Source organism: Neltuma alba, unplaced genomic scaffold, assembly GCF_004799145.2.
Source record: "Neltuma alba isolate B1F8T4 unplaced genomic scaffold, ASM479914v2 tig00012192_pilon, whole genome shotgun sequence".
Classification (NCBI taxonomy): domain Eukaryota; kingdom Viridiplantae; phylum Streptophyta; class Magnoliopsida; order Fabales; family Fabaceae; genus Neltuma; species Neltuma alba.
This window is the reverse complement of record NW_021636732.1, coordinates 441,093-459,189: the sequence shown is the minus strand read 5'-3', so window position 1 is coordinate 459,189 and position 18,097 is coordinate 441,093. Positions and strand designations below refer to the sequence as shown.

Genomic DNA, 18,097 nt, shown 5'->3' with positions numbered 1-18,097 from the left:
TAAGTCAATTGGGTCTTATAATTAGGACCGGAGGAGTATATATATATATATATAACGACAAAACGATTGAGATAAGACAATACACTATGTCGACGCATTTCACTGCTTCACAACTAAAGTAACACCGACTAGTATAAGATTTAGTTTGTAGTTCAAACTGAATTACAGATTAAATCTCATATTAAGGATCAGTAATATGATTAATTGGCCTGTTAAAGACTGAGAGACAAGTCGAGGCCTGATGGTGTATCATGAATGCTTCCCACATATGAGTTCCTCTCGAAGCCTCCAACATTTGCACTTGCACCAGTGCCTCCTGATTCATCTGGCTTTGTGTTTGCAGGTGAAGAAGAGCTCTGAACATTATTATTGCTTCTGCGATTTGCTCTGCGTTGAACCGCTCCTTCTTCAGCCCAGGAGCTTCTTGAGCCGAACCGGAACGCCTCTAGGGCCGAGTTGGCTGGCGCTTGCGAGCCATAACGAGCCACTGGGCTCATGTGGTGATGAAGCCCCGGATGAAAAGGAGGCGACGCTGTGAAGGGAAGACCAGCCATGGTTGAATAATAAGGGCAAAAGTGAGGACCAAAGCGTCCAAAAGTGCCCATGTCAAGCTCTTTGTCAATTTTGCTGAGTACACGCTCACGCCTGTGAGCATTTTGGTGTCCACCCAGAGCTTGAGAGCTATGGAACTTCTTGCTGCAAAACTTGCAACAGAATTTTCGCTGCTGATTATTATTACTGGCGTCCGCTCTTTCTGCTATCTTTTCGTTGTTACAATCCTCGGATGGTTTTGATGATGAAGAGGGTTCGCCCACCATCAGCTTCAGAGTCAGTAGCCCCTCTGATGAGTTGGCCTCCATGGAAGGTGGCTCTGATGATTCCTCACTCATCTTGCGCTTAATAAGCTTCCTGTGCTCAGAATCGCCGAGGGATACTCTATCTGACATCGTTGTGGTCAATATCTCAGAAGAGAAAGAGAAGGTACTTGTGTATGGGTTATGAAGGAGAAGGGGGTATTTATTAAGAGACTGAACAACATTGCATATTTCCATGGAAGGAAATGTATATATCTGTGTTGGACCAAGTGGAACGCATATATGCCTTACATAGTAAGGTGTTTAAGGGAGAGTTCGCGGGGTCTTTGACATAAGGATTAAGGAAAATGCTTGGGAAACACTTCATAATATGTAGATAATGTTGTCTACACACATTACATAAGCACCTTAGAATTTTTGTTCATGTATTTAATTGATATAATTTTTTGTTTTTTTTTTGGGGAGGGGGTGGGTGTGTTTAGACTCTATGTTTCCTTATAGTCTGATTAATTACCGGGAATGTATTTTTCAATTCATCGTGTAATTTTTTTTTCAAAAAATTAAAAACAGCACACTAAGTGTTGTTTCAATTTTGGATTAAATATCATTTTTGCTAGTACTTTAAAGTTAATCTAGAATAAAGAATTACTACTCCGGTTCTTAATATAAAAGCTAATTTGACTTGTATTTTGATCTTAAATATAAGATCCCAATCTATTTTGGTTTTATATTTATTTATTTATTTTAATTTATATTTATCTTAAATATAAGATAGTTCTTGTCCAGATAGTAGTTTTAACTAACACACTTGATTAGTAAAAATATTTTAAGAAATACAACACCTATTTATTAAAAATAACTAAATTATTTTTTTTAATCTACTCAAATTATTCTACTAGCTTTTATATTACTCCTAAAGATGAGAGGTAGTACTTATTTATTTAATTATAATATTCTTGCAAACATGACCAACACCGTTCGTTCATGCAACTATCGACCGCATATGCTTCATTATCGTTCTTTGAGAAAATTAGTTATGTTTTACGTATACTGCAGTAATAAATTTTAAAAAAAAAGGACAGATTATTATCTATAACTAGGAAATAAATTATGCTATAAGAGAAAACTAATTATTGGCTGCCGAATATGAAATCAAATCATTAAATTGTCACGTATAAGTTCAAAGGCTGGGCGTCAAATCAAGCTCTGGAGTTTCAGTACGGCGGGAGGAATGGAGCTGCGAATTTTGAGAACATCTTATTACAAAACTTGCAACGAAAGCTTGAGATGCTAACTTCTGCAGGTTTGGAAGGTCTTCAAGGGCTGATTAAGAGCTTCCTGGAGTTTTCGTCTTCACGATCTGATCTCTCCCTTATATATATTTTTTGGATGTGAAAACTGAGATTTTTTGGACTGAAGTGAAAACTCAGCTGAATAATGTGAACTGATGATGATTTAGGGTTTTAATTGAAGTGATTCATGGCCTTGAGGCGAATTCTTATGCGCACTTTATCAATTTAGTTCCTCTTGACTAATTAATTATAGACTGGAGATTGAAGGTCAGGCTATGATGAATTTATAATCATGCTGTAAGAAATTAAAAAGTAATTTTTTTATGCCTGAGCCTGTGATGATACGATTTTTTTTTTCACCTGAGTGATTATACAGATAGTAAAATAAAATACCTTTATTTTAACTTTAACATATTAGTTAAATACATTAGAAATTTTGAGCATAAAAATTTTATTTATAAAAATATAAACTGTCACAGTTTTTTTATATTTCCGTATATAATATTATGAATATTTTTTATATGACTTTGTTCGGCCTGAAAATATTTTCCATCCGATGACAATGAATCAATTAACATTAGCTTCCATTTTAAGGCCGCCACACGAGTGTTGACTGCTGACTATTGACCGTACGGTTATTTTGCAATAGTTATTGATATAACGGAAACTTAATTATTTATTATTATTGTTTGTTTTGCCGACGAATGGTACAGATTATTGGAACTGAAAAGGAACGCGGTTATGATTGTGGTTTATAATTTTTTGGATGAAACACACCTAGTTAGCAAGGACTCATCATCTATATTTTATATCTCAAAAGAGATAAGTTTAAAGACATAGAAGCTTACTATTACTTACAAAAACGGGAAAAAACAAAAACGGGAAAAAACAAAAACACTTCCTTATTTATTTTAAAATACAACCATAGAAAATCTTACTATCACCCTAATAGCAAATGGGCGTCATGATACATACAATCTTGACTAGGTCAAAATATACATAATCTTGTGCATTTTAAATATTTTATCCCCAGAATTGCCATCAATGATAAACATGTCAGAACATCTCACTTCTTCACCATTTTGACTGCCAATTATACATAAATTTAGTGGTTTGCTTGGTTCAAAAAGTATTTAATTTAAATCATAGTCTAATGAATTTGATGATTTTATGAATCCACTTGACATAATAATTCTATACATAGACATAATTTTGAATTTTCTCGAGCCATAAGAGAAGAAAACTTCTTATACATTTCTAAGGGGGGTGTATTGTTTATCTATCCTAATGAGCTGTTTCCCGAATCGTTGTAATTAATGTTCAATCCCAAAGAGAGGGGAGAGATCAGAGAGTGGGTTTAAATTTAGTGGCATGTTTGGTTCAATTCCATAGATGCATCTTGCTAATTCAGACATTCAGCTGACAAAATAAAATAGTACTATCTCTAATATTTAATATAAAACTTCGTTTGACTTTTATTTTGGTCTTAAATATAAGACCCCAATATACTTTGTCTCTCATATCTATTCATTTTTTCCCAAGATGATCTTTATAATAATAATTGTTCTAGCCAATACACTTAATTAACAATGATATTTTAGGAAATACTATAACTATTTATTATAAATAACTAACCTAACTTATTTCCTGAATCTACCCAGATTAATCAACTAGTTCTTATATTTAGGATCAGAAGTAGTACAAGTTAATCCTGATTACAACGAATCAAATAATCCTCATTACATAACTTTGATTGCGTAATCTGGATTCAAATTTACATGAATCAACGTACACACATCTATAATTATTATGCCATTACATTTTATTCCCTAGCATTACGTTCCCTGTGGTTCTTTGAACCAAACGGGCACTAGGGAGAAATAAAAATTGACCCCTCTAAGGTCTACCTACAGCGTAGGAAGTACGGATATGACACAAATAAGCGCAAGGCACCACGTTAATATAATTCTTAGGTGTCCTAATAAATTCTCTCTGCTGTAGAGACAGGGCGCAAGAAAACCACAATGACCGTAATGTTATCTTTGCTACCTCGTTCCACTGCCTCGGTAGCCAATCTCTTTGAGCACATTCCTGGCTCTTTCACTGTATCTTTGATTATGCTTATAACTTCTTTATTGCTCATCACATCCCACAGTCCATCACTCGCCATCACCTGATCACAATCTTTTCATTACTACCTTTCCACAATATTCATATCACAGTATTGCTAGAAACAAGACATTTCATGACACTCCTTACCAAATATTCATCGTCTGAGGATAGAGTAGTTTCAGTTATCTCCGGTTCTGCAGTTACAGCCGGCTTCAGATCGTCATCCCCAATGGAACGTGTAACCTGTGAACAAGAGAGTTAACTTCACTTGCAAGCAACTGATCATGAATGTATCAGAACTCGTGATTCACAAATTGCTGGTTTGAAGTTTGAACAACATGCCTGGAGTGCAGGAAGGCCAACCCTCCAGGTATCAACTTGCCAGCGAACTTGCCCTCCATTACGAATAACACGCTCTCTCTCTTCAGGACAGCTTGCCACATGATCCTAATTAGATACGACCTGATTAGCGAGAAGGGTGGTATTTAAAGGAATAGAGCTGCTTTTAACTCACTTTGCTTAGAGCAATGGGAGAACCAGCGCGGCATAAGATTGTCCTGCAATCACCACTGTTAGCAACAAAAAGCTTGTTTCTGACTACAAGAGTGACAACCGCTGTACAGCCAGGATGCCAGTCCTTCTGGGTGACTCTTCTGGATTTACGACAGGAATCAAGCTCTTCTCTGAAGGCATAATCTGTTTTAAGGAATGCCTCAACGAGTGTGGTAGCTGGACTGCATATTTGAACATGCTAAGGCAATCTATCCCTCAATATACAGGAACATAACTTAGAAGGGGTAAAAAATAGAAGGGGGAGAATCTCAAGTGAAACGTACCTTCCTATAGAACCTAAAGCTTGCAGGAATCCTGGCAAGGCTTGAGCAGAAAACTCAGCAGCTGCTGCACCTGCATGGGGTGCCAATTTATTCATTAAGATCAGCTTGAAATTGCCTTGTTCAAAATTTTCGGGGTACTTTGATATTTCAGTTCTCTCAAGTTAACTTCAATAGGGATGCCGAAGCCAGGAGTTCAGGCAGTCTCGCATTAATTAAAGTGAATGGGCTAGATGCTCTTGTAATAATAATATCCTAAAAGAATGCGGATACTGATACTAAAACACTAGCGAATACCTCTATGGCCGTCAAAGATGCCAAAAGCATGTACGTCCTTTTCATTGCACATGCTGGGAAGAATGAAATGTGTGTCCTCCATGGTCTCCCTTCTCGCACAGGTAGCATAAGATCCCCAAGAAAGTGTTGGACAGTGAGCCAAAGGCTCATCAAAAGCCCTATGCCAGGTTCGCAATTTAGAATCAGTTCCACTGGAGGATCTCTTTGAGAGAAGTTCTCCCAGGGTAGACCAATTAATGCTCTCTTGATAAGCCTGAAGGTGATTATTGCTCCCGTCTACAACCTGATTGTCACGCAACTTACAAGGTCTGAGGTGTCCATCGTCACCGTCCCTTCTGCGCTCAATGATGGAATCAAGCTCCTTAACTATATCATCAAAGGAAGGTCTATTTTCAGGTTTTGCATCCCAGCATCTCTGTATTAATGCTAATAATCTTGAAGGTACACCCGACTCCTGAGCAGCAAGGACTGGCCTTAATCCATCAGAAACAACAGCTGCTGTTAGTTGCTGCTCTGTATAGTTCATCTCGAGTACTGTGTGAGCCTGCCAGCGCCATATAAAAATAATAATTAAACAAATTGTGACAGCACGCATGTTAATAACTCAAAATAAAATATTTAGATAAGGAATGCTTCCAATATGCAGAACAAACAATTCCGACATGATAACTAGCAATCCCAGCAGAAGTTTTAGTTTCTAACACAAAATGACAAAAGCCCATCTTAGAAAAGGACACAATTCCGCTTTATGCTCTTGTAACTTAAAGGTTGAACGTTTCAAACGAAAATAATATCATGATAAAGGCAATATATAATTCATATGGCAAGCTCTAGCAGGTTTTACTTTCTCACCGATCCTTTTGTAAAATAAGCATCACTTGATCATGTACGGAAGTGACCCTTCCTCTATGATTTCTTACTCCAAATAGGGCCATATGCAATTACCCCATCCAAGAATCATTCAAACCTCACAGATAACAACTTTCATTGAGTTATAAGAATACAGACAATATCCAGATTTGTTTAAGGGTGAATTTTTTCGGGATATATTTTTAAAAATATACGTAATGAAAATACTTACTGTCAAGTTGACATAATCTTTTTTCACAAAACAGAAACCCCAACTAGTCTTATCAGTGACCCAAAGTTCCCTTAAGAATGATGACAAGGAAATACACCAAAATTCTAGAAAACAAAAATAGGGCAACTGCTCATCTTCACACATTTAAAAAAAAAAAAAAGGAAAAGAAAAGAAAAGATGCAAAGATAATGTGAGCATGTCATATAACATACAGAACGTGACATGATATTGCAAGCATAACAAAGTACCCATGTAAGAAATAGGCTGACCTGTGCTTCTGCACGAAGATCAGTATATGGTACAACACCTGTAAGGAGTTCGCTGCAACAAATACAACAGACGTCTTATGCAAAGCCGAAACTTGATTAGAAAACAAAAACTATACATATATGCTTATTAATTATGAGTTATGACCAAATAGAACCGCTCAAGCATCAACTTATTTGGTATCATGACCAGCTTATGTGGCAAAGTGAGATGTCAGAATTAATACTTTAAGCAAACTGCCATCTAGCATTCATAAGCAATCTTGCATTCAAATTTGATTTCCTGAAAAGTTATGTTCTACTCTGTATCTTTATGTAAATGCACTGGTTGAAGAAACGTAAAAAGATGTGCTAGGAAGCCAAACCTTATTCCAGACAGAGGGGGGTTTGGATAAACATATTTTAAATCTAAAATGCATTTGTAAGACTTGAAAACCAAACCACGCAATTTATCAAGCCTTAATAGCTAACCACAACTAGTGAAATTATGTTACCACATTTCTAAAATAGTAGATGATGAAAAGCATCAGATATAACCTGGCAACTGCCTTGAATTCACTTAGCTTTCCTGAAAAACAAACAAAATGGAATGATAGAAGTGATATTGTCTCTTACTTGATCGTCACCCCAAAACTGTAGACATCTGATTTTTCTGTGTGCAGCTCCTTCTTTAATATTTCAGGTGCCATGTAAATTAGAGTTCCAACCATATTTTTTTTATGAAAACCACCAGTCGGCTTGCCAGAAGACTTCCAATTTTCAAGAGAAACTCTCTTAAGGTCATTCTTGTATTCTGCCAAACCAAAATCTGTGAGGTGTGGATAAAGATTTTCGTCAAGCTGCATCACAGAGACAAAATGGTTAGTTGGCTAATGCATAATTACAGCATAATTCTGTCAAATATTAAAACAACACCAAACAACTTAATGATCAAAAGATAGGGAGAAATTTACAAGAATATTTGCTGGTTTCACATCTCTATGTAGTATCCCAAGGTTATGAAGATACTGCAAAGCTTTAGCTGCAAGATAAGTGATGGGAAGGAAAAGAACTGTCAGACTAGTTATTCTTGTACAATTTCCTTGCATGAATACAGTTTTCAAACTACAATGGTTGGATAACAGTTTGATGCAAACGATCCCCTGTCTACATTTGAAAGTATTTGCCAAAATTATTTAACCTTTTCAATTCCTTTATTTGCCCATTTCGTGAATATAATTAAATATATTTAATTGAGTTTTATAAAGGAAGCTACAATGCCAATTAACCAATCAAATTTGCAAATAGATTTATATGCTAGTTATCAAATTTTGGGCTGAAACGTCAAAAGTGAACACCTACTAGGCAATCGCCTTTTCAAGAAAACACATACGACATTAATAGCTACTGTAGAAAAGTAAATGCAAAGAACTTACAAAACTATTTCTAATGTTCTATTTAAACTTCTGTTTGTAGTCCAAAAAGTCCAAGAAATTTAGTGTCTTGCTATTTGGTAAAAGAACTGATGAGGTAGATCATAAGATAAAACCTTCCAACCCATATGCTGATCTGTTAAACAACTAATTGAGATAAGGATGATTTATTGAAAGTAATTTCTAAACAGAACAAAATCTTAACTATACCTAACTGAATTATTATCATAAGTGCGTAACTGACACTCGGGGTCCATTCTTCCAAGTGTAACTTTTGTGCAAGGTTGAGAGATTCATAGAATTTGAAGAAAAAGAGGTAATTGGGCGGCTTTGCATGAGCAGCAATTAGCGTTGCTATCGCCGGGTGATCTAACTTGCTGCATTATTTAAGAAAAAAGAAAACTGTGAGGTGAAAGCTGCATGCTTAATAAATATGATTGGAGATAACAAAATCTTTTAGATGAGGGTAAAGGTCATAACACGCTCCAAACATGCAAAGACCCCAATAGGATTATACAAACAGAAGATGCTGCGTGAGAGAGAGACCATAACAGCTGTAATTCTTTGTGGAACTTGTTGATATCTTCCGTAGTTGACAGGATAGGTTTCTTGACAGCAACCTTGTTCCCATCTAAAGTCCCTTCGTACACAAGACTCTCCGCCCCTATGATTGCCATTATAAGCAAAGTTACAACTTATTTTCAATAGAGAAACACAAGCACGGGCTGAATTAAAATGAGCGGCAGATCAAACATCCAAACATGCCCCATGTCATCACTCTCATGACAGAAATGTAAAGTCGCAACTCTTTAAAGAAAAACTACAACTGACATTTGGCTCAAACAAAGAAGAGCTAAACGGTTCAATGATCCAAAAGCGAAAGTAATCAATAGGAATGTTCATGAAAAGATACGCCCTTCTACAGTATCTCTCTCTCAAGCCACTCCTAATTCTTTCTCAAAAACAAGAAAAAGTCAGAACTTGGGAAATGACAGAAGCTTAAAACTGCAGAGGCTTTACCTTTGGCAATTGGAGCTAAAAGAGAATAAGAGGAAGGAGGAACATGGAGAGGAATAGAAGAGCTGGAACAGCAGCCCCTAATGCACGTGTTGGGCACCATAATCTCCAAACCCATCTCTTTCAGAGCTTCTTCTCGGGGCTGCAGGTAGAAGATGAGGAGGTGGGGGAAGAAGAAACAGAGAATTTAAAGTTGGGTGAGAGGCCTGGCAGAGGAAGAATACAAATAGAAAGAGACAACGGAAAACGGAAGAGCGGGGTCCGTTGTTGTATTATGTTTTTGGTGATGGAAATTTCGTGTTGCAATTGTTTGTGGCCTCTGTTTGGCCGCCTCATGCCTTCTCTCCCTCTCCTCCTCCCCATTCGCCCAGCAACAACTGGTCAAGAAACCAACAAAAGTAGACTTTGCTCGTCATTAAAACCTGAGATAACCATATGACAAGTGCTCGTATCAATAGCTTTTTATACATCTCGAGCTCATTTAGTAAAAAAACTAAGGATTTTTTTTTGCCAAAAAAAAAACTGAGGATTTGAAACACTTAATTTAAATGCGGGTATAATAGAATAACAATACAGCCGATATTTTTATAATTTGTGAATAAAAATGTTGTTATTATTAAAATATATAAATAGGATTTATTCTCATTTTTTGTAATAAAAAAATCCACCGTTCACGCGAGTTGTTAACAAGAAGAAACGCAATAAATTACCTCAAAATCAAATAGTAGAGTGCGGGTGGCTTTTTCTCCTTCTGGCACTATTACGTGACCATGAATGTGATTAAAAGGCAAAAAAAAAAAACTGCAATAAAATCTCAAAAGAAAATATAACAACTAAAAATTTTCAATAATAAAAATGACAAATTTTTTAATTTGTTATTGAGTTTTTTTTTTGGTAGTTATTTTCTGGAGAGAATTATAATCAGATCCTCAGAAAACGATAAAATTACCTTAAAGTCTGTTAACAAGTTAGGCTGATCATTTGTCATTAAGACTTTTTATAATTTTTTTTTTTTTGAAACCTCTTCATAATTCTCCCTATTTTCTTTGGTTGGGAACTCATCATGATTCTTCCAAAAAAAATAATAATGAGGTGGAAATTATCGTGAGGGTTGACGTCATCCGAAAGCTGCCAGTCTCAATGGGAGATTTTTAAGGAAACTGGATTGTTTTTTTTAACGATGAAATATGAATCTAATATTTTAACAGGCGAATCATTTTTTCTGTTACTAATATAAATATGAAATATAATTTTCTGTCTCCACATTGTGAACTGGAGATGACTTAATTGTCAAATTCTTCAGGCCCAAAAAAACTGAATCTACTACTCTTTCAGTCATGACTTAACTAGCCCAGTATCAACGTGGGTTATAAAAGCAATTATGAAGCCCATCAAAGCCCAATCTACAATTACAAGGACCACTTTCATAATGCAAGCCGACATAATCAGATTTTGGGCCTATGAAAGACCCTCGGCCTTTCTGTCTTACGAAGAAAACACAAAACCGCCTTAGCAGCCAAGTTCGGAAGTTGCGAAACCGGTATTCTAGGTTCCATTTGCCGTGGAGAAGAACTGGGCGGCGACAATGAAGCTCCCTAGCTTCTCTGTTTTTTTGTTATTGCTTGGTGCTTTCCTTATTTTCTGTGGGTTTTCTGAATTTGTTTATTGCACCAGAGGGGACGAGTTCATTGGGATGAAATTGGGAGGGGTTCACAATATAGAGGGCACTCATAACAGCGCTGAGATCGACAGCCTTGCTCGTTTCGCAATTGAAGAGCACAACAAGAAAGAGGTATTGTCTTTGATTTTATCTATTGCGATTCTTTCTCCCGAATGATCGAATCATGAGTTTTGATGCGTTAGCTTTTCGATTTCGCGGTTCTCTAACTACTGACTTAGGTCGAGGGATTCCCGTTTGCGTTTTCTTCTTTGTTCGGTAATCTTGTTTATTTTGTAATTGTTAATTGAAAGTTATCCCTTTAGGTTTCTTCTCTTTCACCAAACAAACCTCCCCCCCCCCCCAAAAAAAAAGAAAAAGAAAATTCCTCTTCTCCCTGTTTCGTTTTGAAATACTATTTATATGAACTATATTGAGATATTAGAAGTAGCATCATTTTTTCTTGTTCGTAAGCTGAAAGAGAGAGGAGAAATAAAGATTTTTTTAGTGCTTTTCCTGAATACCGATTGATATACTCCCTTCTTCATTCGTATCCAATGAAATCGGCGGGTGGTCGTGTCATAGCCTGCCAACTTAACCCTCCCCCTCCCAGATTATTAAATTAATTGTTCAGCTGCAATCATGATTTTTATTTATTTATTTTATTTATCTGAAATCAGAATTCACTTCTTGAGTTTACGCGGGTGTTGAAAGCCAAAGAACAGGTGGTAGCTGGTAAGTTATACCACCTTGCGATGGAAGCAAGTGATGCGGGAGAAAGGAAAATATACGAGGCCAAAGTCTGGGTGAAGCCCTGGATGAACTTCAAGCAGTTGGAGGAATTCAAGTATGCTCAAGACATCTCTCCCTTTACAACTTCAGACCTTGGTGTTAAAAAAGGTAACTAGCTGATTCTGATTTCTATATCTCTTTTCCTGGCAGTAAATGTAGGTATTATGCCATGTTTGTTCCTTGTGAGTTATAGCTAGTGGTGGGGGTTCCTGAAAATTTTCACAATATAATTGACATTGTGTTTTAGAAATTAAAAATTAAATGCCAAGCATGCTCCTTTTTTATTTAGTGTTTGTGTGTGTTTTTATAAATATGAGAGGTATTGTGTTTCTCAAAGTTGGTAGCCCTTTTGAGATGGACACAGATTAGGATGGCATGATGTGCCAATACATGACCCTGATGTCAAAGATGCGGCTAGTTATGCTGTTAAGTTTATTGCCCAGAAGTCCAATTCTGTCTCCTTACCAACTTCTTGAGATTATTCTGGCTAAGGCCAAGGTTGGGTCCTGGTCTAATTCTGTTGATCACATTCTTCCTCTATTTAAGTGTGCTGTCTCCCTTCTTCCGATCATTACTTGCCTGCATTGTCCTTCATTTGTACCTACTGTTTTTCGGTTGTTGCTAATCTCTTCCTTATCCCCATGCGTTGGCTTGATGCAGGTCGCTAAAGATGATGTCAAATTTAGCTTGCTTCTGAACGTTAGGAGGGAAGTTAGGGAAGAGACGTATAAGCAGCGAGGGGGAGGAAGGTTCTATTTGAGCCAGATGCAGCAAGATCAGTCCTGAATTGATTAGGATTTAAATTGGCTTTTGTGTGGAATGTTGCTTCTTTAGTCTTCCCCGCGCATGAAAACTGTCTTTTATTATTAAAAAATAAAATAAAACTCTCAATGTATATAGACATTACAAAGTACACTCATGTAACGTTCTCCATATGTAAATATATACTTAGTTTTGACTCCATGCTTTCCCGTGATTTTTATCAATGTGCCATTTTATGACATACAGGAATCCAACCGATATTGGCCATTAGTCCTTCATGCTGTCACCCCACATCTGAACAAGCTACAAAACAATGTTGGTCGCTGCTGCACTGGAATTCAACTCTGTTGTTTCATTTCATGTTTTGCAACTTTTCAACATTTTATATCAATGCAAAATTTAGAAGGAGACAAATGGAAACCAATATAAAGGATGTCCCTGCATCCTGATACTGACTTATAATGATAGTGCTGGAAAGCAGCAAGGGTAGCCAAATTCACAGGGTTATATCTCGGCGGGCACGCGTTTATACAAGTGAGAGGGTAGCCTGGGGGTGGCCACGGCCTGTAGTGAGGTCCTCATGTATGTCACCAACCCGGGGTTCTCTGACATGTCAATCTCCTCCGGCCTCATTCCTTCCGGTGGTGTCCAACAGAAATGGTGAAGTAGGTGACCCAACATGGAGGTCACCAGGTTGATTCCGAGCTGCGCTCCCGGGCACACCCGACGACCCGCTCCAAAAGGCAACAGCCTGAAGTCATGACCCTTCATGTCCACGTCCTCCTCAAGGAACCTCTCGGGTCGGAACTCCAATGGGTCCTTCCAGACGGCCGGATCACGAGCTATGGCCCACACATTAACGTGCACGTTGGACCCTTTGGGGATGTCATAGCCTCCAATCTTGACGTTGGCATTGGCTCTGTGTGGGAGCATGAGCGGAGTTGGGGGGTGCAGCCGAAGGGCCTCCTTGGCGACACACTGCAGGTAAGGAAGGCCAGAGAAGTCGGGCTCGGACATGACCCGTTCAAACCCGATAACCCGGTCCAACTCCTCCTGCGCCTTCTGCTGCACCCTGGGGTTTTTAATCAGCTCAGCCATGGCCCACTCCACCGATATCGCGGTTGTGTCCATTCCTGCAGTGATCATGTCCTATACAGAACAAAGAATAAAGAGATTAAGACTAAAATCCATATCGTTTTTTTCAGTGGGGCATAAAAATGAAGAAACCAAGCTTCAAATCGAAGTAATAAAGAAAGAGAAAGAAGAGATACCCAGAGAAGACCGATGATGGTGTCTTCGCTAAGGTCATATTTGTCCTGCAAAGTGAGGAGGGCGTCAACGAAGTGTTGCTTGGCGCCGCCAGAGAGCTTACGAGCCTGAGTGTGCTCTTCCATGATGGCTCTGGTGAGTCTGTCCCTGCGAGCGCCGTGCTTGGCAAAAGCCTCTTCTTCGAGAGGGAACATCCAGCGGAGCCAGGGGATGTGCTCGGCCATGGCGAGAGAAGCTCCCAGCTTGAGGCCATTGGCCACGATGGCCTTGAACTCCACTCCTTGTTCGTCCATCACCCCCTCTGAGTTCACAAATCTCTTTCCAAACGCCAGCCTTGTTATGTTGTTGAATGCCACTGCTCCCAGGTACTTCTTCACCATCACGCTTTTCCCTTCATTTTCTGCACCGCCAATTTTCCATCTCCATTCATTTACATTTACAGTGAACAAGCCGAAGCTTGTGAAAAAAGCGTGAACTAGAAATAAATCTTTTTCATCCAAATCAAACTTCTTTTTCGTGAAAGACGCTGACTTTTCACCAAAGAGTGCAGTAGGTTTAACGTGATAAACAAGTCCAGCAACTTATCACCTAAAAAATAATAAACAAGTCTAGCAACAAGGTCCAGCCAACTCAGTTGGCCCCCCAAAAAAAAAAAAATCCCCACCAACCCTGCCAACCCTCTTAATTTTTCTCCGGTAATAATTGTTAAATTGTTTTCGTGGCCATCTTAGACGGTGGGAGTACAGCCACACCCAAATAAGTAAATTAATGGCCTCTCAATTTGTTCAGATTATTCTAACATACAAAACTTTAAGAAAGAAGAAGATAGAAATTGATGCATCGGCTAGCAGAGACAGATGATAGGAGTTTTGGGACCTTAGTTTTCCAGAACATTGTATATAACTGCTTCTTTTTTTAATAACCATCATTTGATGTGTCTGAGTAGCTTAATTCAATGTTTGATTTTGATGGGTGGGCTGCTTTTTTATTCATCACAGGCTCCCTTCCTTAAACGAAAAGAAAGACTACCTACAAAGTATGAACTAAACAGGGAAGAGCATTTACGAAAACAAGATAAGGACTCTCAATATGGAGCAAAAGGACAAATAAGAAAGGTACACCATCCAATATGTTCAAAAGTTTAAGGATTGCACGTTTCCTTCCGGGCGATGAGTCATCGCTACAGATGAAGCATCAATATCTCCTAAAATACTTAGAAAAAAATCAAGTCGACTACTCGCTATTGACTTGTCTTGGTTTGGACAAGGCATCTGAACTTTCGATTCACATGTATCAAAATATACACAATATTTAACGACAAAAAGTTTAAATTTATATCCCCTTTCCGCTTCATATCAGACTATTAGAACGGGATAAATATATATATAATTTTCAATCACAAAATATGACATCATGAGTATGATTTAATTAAAAACCATAGAATCATGTATGAAATTTATACACCTATCGTTTTTTATTATTTCAACAGTCCTGTATTTATAATTTATCACCATAAAGAAATGAAGAATTTCGCTTTAATTTTTTTCCCTTTTAAGGCGAGAAAAGGCTAATTTCTTCCTCGGTCAGGTCTCTTCTGGGCATTGGATAAAATTCAATAGATAAACTTTTGCAAATCACAACTTGCGAGCAACTCAACAGAGGTGTTGTTGTATACATATATTGATGTCGATTTTATGCCTTCGATCTGATTGATAAAAGCCATTATTATACCAAATTTATGTATTACTGTGTCTATAAATGAATGTTGATTGATACCTGGAATCTAATCGGCAAATCAAACATTGATGAAGTTACAGTGTAAACTATCCCTGCTTCTCCACCGGAGAGGAGAGAGCAAAACAAAACGCAATGGAAGAATTTAGAATTTTGAAGGTGAAGAAGAAGACTTTAGAAACATAACGAGGGGGGAAAAAGCACTCAGATCATGTGGAATAACAAAAATTTGAAAGAAACGCAAGAATTAGCGAGTGACGAGGGCGAGGAACAGAGGAAGAATGAAGGAAGTAAAGGGGCAAGACAAAAAGCAAACGTACCTGGATTTGTGGAGTCCCTGTATATGGACTCAACCATTGCGGTGACCTCGTCTTCTCGAATCGGCCTCAAGGCTTCGAGGCGCTTGGGAGAGAAAAGCTCGAGCGTGCAGACCTTTCTGACCTTCACGTAGTGAGGGCCGTAATCGGCCCATATGAGATCCTTGCCGTCTCTGCTAAACTTGGCCGCCGATCGGCTCCTGTGCCTGTCGGCCAATTGCTGATCGTGCTCCTTCAGCACCTCTCTGGCCAGCTCCGAGTTGGAAACTATGACGTTCAGGGTGGAGCCGAACCACACCGATATGATGGGACCATAGGATTGAGCCCACTCTGCGAAGCAGCGGAACCTGACGGGCTTGATGTCGTAGAGGTTGCCGACGACTGGCCAGGGGCGTGGGCCCGGAGGCAGCCTGAAGCGCAGGCGCTGATACAGCTGGTAGCAGAGGAAAAGGCCGAGGATTGAGATCGATATGAGAAGTAACGCCATTGAAGAAGAAGAAGAAGAGAGGAAATTAAAGTTGAGAACAGAGGCAAGGGGTCAGCGAGAGGTTGATATATACGATGACAGGGGAGGGAGTTGGTGAACTGAATTATGGATTATTGTGTATATAAAAATAATGAAGGCTTGTTTGGAGAATTGAATGAAATGAATGACGCGAGGACGAGAAAGGGAGGGAAGGCGAGTGAGGATGAGTTACTGAGTTGGTGGACTCACAGAAATTGGAAACCCAAACTGTGGGTGTCAAGAACCCGGCTGTGTTTTTATCATTTGAATGTAAATTAATTATTGTTGTTATTTTATCATCCTTTGTTCAAGTTAAAAAACTCCGTCATAATTATAAAAGATCAAACTTGCAACCTCAAAAAAAAAAAACCCTAGATTTAGGATTCTTTTTTTTTTTTTACCGGATACTGTTTGGTATTAATATTAGGGAAAATCCCAAAAAAGTGACTACTGAATTTCAAAATGTCAAATCAAGAATTACTACAAAAATGGGTTGTCATTTGCTCTTTGAATGTAGTTATTTTCTTTATGAACGTAGTAACAAATACTGATTTGAAATTTTGAAATTCAGCTATCACTTTTTTAAGATTTTCCTTTAATATTATGAATACACGAGGGTCGCGTATAAAGAAATGATGGTCTATATATATATATATATATATATATAAGAAATTATGTTTGATGGAAGATAATAGATGGAAGGTGAGAATAAAGAAAGGAGGGGCATAATGGAGCGGTTGGTGAGGGAGAAGGGTGGGGACGTTTGATTTGAGAAGCACCGCAGGGGGGTGGATTGTGGATGAGTGAAGAAAGAAGAATCAAGGGTTGGCGATGATGTAGACCCCTTTCGTTCGATTTTACTTTTGTTTTTTAACATATTTATATATCGTACATAAATGGGTTCTTATTTAATACTCACCGCCACCATAAGCTCCATGCGGATCGTCTTGATTGGTTTGAATTTAAATTTTTTATGTATCACTTTTAAATATGGAAAAAAAAATTTGGTGCTTTAATTTTATAAATTGAATTGTTTGTCATTTATTAATATTATTATTCTCAAGTGATAATATGTTGCTCTAAGTATTCTTATTTTAAAAATTTAAACTTAGCCAAAAATGTATATCTAGTAATTTCAGCATTTTTTAATGAAACTAAATGTATTGGAATTACATGAATCAAAATACACTTTATAAAATTAATTGGTAGTAAAACTTTGTATAAGATTAAAAGACTAAAAGTAAACTGTTATTATTCAATTTATTTATTTATGTTAAAAAGACAGTTATAGTTATAAGATCATTGTTCTTTCAGATGCTACAACTATTAAAATACAAAAAATAATAATTTAAAGTATACAACTATTAAAATAAAAAAATTAAAATATGCAGATTAAAATTGGTATGAAACATCTGAATCAATTCGTTGCTCCGACTTCATCACCAATAATTCAAGCTCATAGCATAATGTATGATTCTTCCATAAATTTAACTGGCCTTCAGACTAAGTGAGAGTTGGGGCGACCAGCATGAATATGCCAGCAGGATGATGAACCTTGTGACGGCACACCCCCCCACCCCCTACCCACCAAAAAATGAAAATAATAATTATTTTATCCTGTGAGATTAATCACATGCATTGTTGAATTTTCAGCAATATAAGTTCCTTTTGTCGAAATTTCAAGTGAGTTGCACCGATTTTTTTTTTTTTACTAAAATATAATTGCTTAAACTTAACAACAATAGCATATCGTTAAACTGTTTGGCGAAAGAAATTATAGATAATGACAAATTAAATAACGGACTAACAATATGGTCGGTGAGATGGTGAGGGTTGAACGTCAAAGGGCAGGACATTTAAACGATGTTGCAATTATTAGTATTTCGGCCCAGAAAAAAGTAGCGCTGGAATTAAACGGTGCGAATGCATTGTGTTG

The 18,097-nt window shown here is 37.6% G+C and overlaps 4 protein-coding genes across 5 annotated transcripts; 1 reads left to right on the top strand and 3 right to left on the bottom strand.

Annotated features, from left to right (window-relative positions):
- Positions 1–212: 212 nt before the first annotated feature.
- LOC114724509 (zinc finger protein GIS-like) lies at positions 213–947 on the bottom strand. The gene has a single exon (XM_028910859.1). It carries the CDS (start codon positions 945–947, stop codon positions 213–215), a length of 735 nt encoding a protein of 244 aa, XP_028766692.1.
- Positions 948–3,806: 2,859 nt separating this feature from the next.
- LOC114724573 (protein kinase and PP2C-like domain-containing protein) lies at positions 3,807–9,379 on the bottom strand. 2 transcript variants are annotated; one of them, XM_028910937.1, is made up of 12 exons: positions 9,129–9,379; positions 8,595–8,772; positions 8,319–8,485; positions 7,650–7,717; positions 7,312–7,535; positions 6,700–6,751; positions 5,350–5,893; positions 5,056–5,125; positions 4,734–4,953; positions 4,562–4,666; positions 4,367–4,462; positions 3,807–4,280 (listed from the first exon to the last, which is right to left on the bottom strand). In XM_028910937.1, the coding sequence occupies exons 1-12, from the start codon at positions 9,241–9,243 to the stop codon at positions 4,086–4,088; spliced, it is 2,034 nt and encodes a 677-aa protein (XP_028766770.1). In that variant the 5' UTR covers positions 9,244–9,379; the 3' UTR covers positions 3,807–4,085. The 2 variants fall into 2 exon arrangements, with proteins under 2 accessions (XP_028766770.1, XP_028766771.1); XM_028910938.1 differs by having other exon boundaries at positions 8,655–8,772.
- A 1,272-nt stretch (positions 9,380–10,651) lies between these two features.
- Positions 10,652–12,535, top strand: LOC114724579 (cysteine proteinase inhibitor A). The gene is made up of 3 exons (XM_028910947.1): positions 10,652–10,917; positions 11,463–11,682; positions 12,235–12,535. The coding sequence occupies exons 1-3, from the start codon at positions 10,711–10,713 to the stop codon at positions 12,240–12,242; spliced, it is 435 nt and encodes a 144-aa protein (XP_028766780.1). The 5' UTR covers positions 10,652–10,710; the 3' UTR covers positions 12,243–12,535.
- LOC114724575 (cytochrome P450 98A2) lies at positions 12,449–16,239 on the bottom strand. The gene is made up of 3 exons (XM_028910940.1): positions 15,660–16,239; positions 13,608–14,005; positions 12,449–13,485 (listed from the first exon to the last, which is right to left on the bottom strand). The coding sequence occupies exons 1-3, from the start codon at positions 16,141–16,143 to the stop codon at positions 12,841–12,843; spliced, it is 1,527 nt and encodes a 508-aa protein (XP_028766773.1). The 5' UTR covers positions 16,144–16,239; the 3' UTR covers positions 12,449–12,840.
- Positions 16,240–18,097: the final 1,858 nt, after the last annotated feature.

What these genes read in the sequence shown, in the direction of transcription:
- LOC114724509 (XM_028910859.1), bottom strand. Translation starts at nt 947, where the DNA reads ATGTCAGATAGAGTATCCCTCGGCGATTCTGAGCACAGGAAGCTTATT.
- LOC114724579 (XM_028910947.1), top strand. Translation starts at nt 10,711, where the DNA reads ATGAAGCTCCCTAGCTTCTCTGTTTTTTTGTTATTGCTTGGTGCTTTC. An exon ending in AAGAGCACAACAAGAAAGAG is followed by an intron (nt 10,918 to 11,462) that starts GTATTGTCTTTG and finishes ATCTGAAATCAG; the next exon opens with AATTCACTTCTTGAGTTTAC.
- LOC114724573 (XM_028910937.1), bottom strand. Translation starts at nt 9,243, where the DNA reads ATGGGTTTGGAGATTATGGTGCCCAACACGTGCATTAGGGGCTGCTGT. An exon ending in TGAAACCAGCAAATATTCTT is followed by an intron (nt 7,536 to 7,649) that starts GTAAATTTCTCC and finishes TCTGTGATGCAG; the next exon opens with CTTGACGAAAATCTTTATCC. An exon ending in CCTCAGACGATGAATATTTG is followed by an intron (nt 4,281 to 4,366) that starts GTAAGGAGTGTC and finishes GATTGTGATCAG; the next exon opens with GTGATGGCGAGTGATGGACT.
- LOC114724575 (XM_028910940.1), bottom strand. Translation starts at nt 16,143, where the DNA reads ATGGCGTTACTTCTCATATCGATCTCAATCCTCGGCCTTTTCCTCTGC. An exon ending in CAGGGACTCCACAAATCCAG is followed by an intron (nt 14,006 to 15,659) that starts GTACGTTTGCTT and finishes TTGGCGGTGCAG; the next exon opens with AAAATGAAGGGAAAAGCGTG. An exon ending in CCATCATCGGTCTTCTCTGG is followed by an intron (nt 13,486 to 13,607) that starts GTATCTCTTCTT and finishes TGTTCTGTATAG; the next exon opens with GACATGATCACTGCAGGAAT.